This window comes from Micropterus dolomieu, linkage group LG02 (genome assembly GCF_021292245.1).
Source record: "Micropterus dolomieu isolate WLL.071019.BEF.003 ecotype Adirondacks linkage group LG02, ASM2129224v1, whole genome shotgun sequence".
In the NCBI taxonomy this organism is placed as follows: domain Eukaryota; kingdom Metazoa; phylum Chordata; class Actinopteri; order Centrarchiformes; family Centrarchidae; genus Micropterus; species Micropterus dolomieu.
The window spans coordinates 1,522,336-1,525,717 of NC_060151.1; the positions used below are offsets into that span (position 1 = coordinate 1,522,336).

At 39.7% G+C, this 3,382-nt stretch overlaps 1 protein-coding gene across 2 annotated transcripts in view; it reads left to right on the plus strand.

The window, feature by feature from the left end:
- Positions 1–3,382, plus strand: part of pdxdc1 (pyridoxal-dependent decarboxylase domain containing 1) — a 67,138-nt gene that overhangs the window by 50,962 nt on the left and 12,794 nt on the right. Inside the window, exon 15 of one of the 2 annotated variants that reach the window (XM_046070019.1) lies at positions 682–752. The exons of the other annotated variant lie outside the window; for it this stretch is intronic. Within the exon in view, the coding sequence (XP_045925975.1) occupies positions 682–752 (71 nt within the window). The remainder of the gene's footprint in view (positions 1–681; positions 753–3,382) is intronic. 2 annotated transcript variants of the gene reach the window in all.

Below are 3,382 nucleotides of genomic sequence, written 5' to 3' on the forward strand. Positions count from 1 at the left end.
TCATTCCTCCATTAATTTATCAATTTGTAAAAATTTTATCTTTGCTTATTTTTATCTTCTTGTGGTTCCCAGTACTGCATCCTCTCCCAATAGGTGTGCTGTCAATATTAGGGCTTTAACCAATGTAATTTTTGTACATTCAAAGCTTCTATTGCATATTATATCATTGCATATTGTATGACATCATCACCCTTGAAAAATAGAAAAAATCCTCAAACAAAATTCTCAATTTGAATAAAGTGATTTATCGAGTTAAAGGAATGAGTCTTTTATTAAGTACAGGCGTAAGAGAGAGCGCGGCATTAGCAAGAGCAATAAGTTGATTGGAGAAATTAACACGGCCCCGTCTTCAAACTCCTCCACGCACACCTGGGGGAAGGAGCCACATTGCCGGATTTTGTGTGAATGATGTTAAAGCGCTTCATCCTGTCTTCTGTCGGTAGCTCAGCCCCGCCCGGTCAGACAGAACTGCAGAGACTGAGACAGCAATATTACCTGATTGCTATGACCTGCAGAATTGTCTATTCAGACATGCAAAATAAAAAAAAAGCTGTGCATCATTCAAATGTTGATTTCGATGAAGCTTCAAACCATTCGGTAGAGCCATAGTCACTATACACAAAAAATATTAAATACAAGTTTATTGTTGAATTCTTATGTTTCCCTTTTTCCTGTTGTTAGCATCTAGTCGGGGTTCTGTGGAAGGATACTGTACCGGGGAGAAAGAGGGGCTCGATGCTTTCAACAGATGGGTGAGTGTTTTCCCTCCTTTAACATGTACTGTACTACTTTTTATGTGCCTGTGCTAGTTAAAGCTGCAACAATGAACATTTTTCACATGGATGAAATGACTAGGTTTAATGGGAAAGGAGTCGCTCGAAGTGATTATTATCACCATCTGCAGTTCCTCTCAGCTCTACGGAGCTTTTTAGCCTCTTGTAGCTCATTGTTTTGGTCTTACAGCCTGTAAACTCTGATCTCATCTGTCTCATTTCCAACTTGTGATTGGATGATTATGTCCGTACGTTCCAATGAGAGAGACAAGTCTTATGTTAGGCCTGGAACAGCTGACAGTGTTGTCCAACAATGGTAAACATTCTAACGTTAGCTAGCATACTACTGTTCACAAATATCAAAGGGGCTATATGTAATTTTTTTTAATAAAGTGAATCACTTTTTTATTGGCTGTCTGTGAAGGGGTTGTAACATCACATTTCTGTTAACCAATAACCAGCATGGATGAGTTCAAACACAAGCTGTCAAGTTTCTCTCTCCTGTAGTCTGAGCCTGGCTTAAGAGACCAAATGGTGAACATAATGGCGCATTTAGAAACTAAAGAGCCAGATAATTTTCTCAGGAGATGGTGGAGAGCAACAGGGGAGCTAAAAGAGAGGAAATATAGGACTGTATTCATCAGGAGAACACAAACACGACTCTGTTTGTGTAAATAGGCAACTGTTTACAGCTCGTCCTGCTGTCCCAACTTCCAGAAAGTTCACCAATGAGTTGATTTAGCTTCAAATATGTACTAACTGCTATAACACCCAGAGTCACAATCTGTGGGTCAAATACACTGATTTATATCTATTTATACAGTTATATTTATAACTGTCAGTCAAACAGTGTCAGCATCAACAGGATGAAATAACAATTTATGCCATATGTAATACAGTTTATTTATTTAGTGTAGTGTACTATATAGTGATTGCACTTCATAAAGAGCAGATCTAGACTTTACTTTTTGTAGTATTATTACAGAGACCCAAAAATAATGTTATGATCATTTCCATTTCTCTCTGGATATGTAATGGGTTATGTGTTTATATACTGTATGTCTAGGGGGGCTCCAAACAGTTTCAGGGGAAGCTCAGTGAATGGAAGTGAAACAATATTACATTAGTTATCAACAGGAGATGTCATAGAATAGCCTACATGTGTGAGAGTTCAGAGATACAGTAGTTTTCACAGTTTGTATGATCTCATTGGCATCCAGGAATTTAGCGAAACTTAGCAAGTAAACTAAAGATGTGGTGGGGAGGAGATGCCGATTCCCAAGCTTTGTCTGAGCGGAGGCCCACAGTCTCAGACTTTAAAACCCCTGCTGTATGTCAAAATGACCTGTAGTTATTTGTGTTATCTGAAGGCTGTCTGGCTTTAAAAATCTGTTAAATGTTTTATGTTGTCAAATACAAAACTGATGCACATAGGGTATTCATGTTCTAAAATATGTCTTTACAGTCCCCTCTAAGAGTATTGCAACAGTAAGGCAAATTCCTTTGTTTCTGTTGTTCACTGAAGACATTTGGGTTTAAGATCAAAAGATGAGACAGGAGTTCAGAATTTCAGTTCTCATTTCCTGGTATTCACATCTAGATGTGTTAAACAACTCAGGACATACCACCCTTTGTTTGAACCCACCCATTTTTCAAGTGAGCAAAACTATTGGAACATGTGACTGCCAGATGTTTCTTGTTGCCCAGGTGTTGCCTTTTAGGTTGATTGTCCAAACATTAAATAGCTCTGCACGACTAGTCTAAGTTTTCATCCTTGGTTCAAACTATAAAGACTGCATTTCCTGTTAAAGAGGATAAACCAACATGAAGACCAGAGAGCTGTCTATGGGAGAAAAGCAAGCCACTGTCAAGCTGAGAAAAGAAGGAAAATTGACCAGAGTCTTTGGACAAACATTGGGCATAGCAAGCACAACAATTTGGAATGTCCTGAAAAAGAAAGAAAGTACTGGTGTACTGAGCAACAGACGTCCAACAGACAGCCAAGGAAAACAACAGTTGTTGATGACAGAAATATGGTGAGAGCTGTGAAGAAACCCCCAAAACATCAGGAAGTGACATCAGCAACGACCTCCACAGTGCAGGGTGTAGGTATCACAATCCACTGTTGGAAGAAGACTCAGAGAGCAGAAATATAGAGGCCACACCAGAAGATGCAAACCACTCACCAGCAGGAAGAATCGGAAGGCCAGATTGAAATTTGCAAAGAAGTACAGAGATGAGCCGCAAAAGTTCTGCAACACAATGTTATGGACTGATGAGACCAAGATTAATCTCTGGCAAAGTGATGGAAAGGCCAAAGTGTGGAGAAAGAAGGGAACTGCTTATGATCCGAAGCATCCAAGCTCATCTGTGACGCATGCTGGAGGTAATGTCATGGCTTGGGCGTGCATGGCTGCTTCTGGAACAGGCTCATTAATATTTATTGATGATGGAACTGATGATGGTAGCAGCAGAATTCAGAAGTGGACAGAAACATTTTGTCTGCCAATTTACAGAGAAATGCATTGAAACTAATGGGGAGGAAGTTTATCATGCAGCAGGACAATGAGCCAAAGCACACTGCCAACAAAACAAAGGACTGTGGAAGG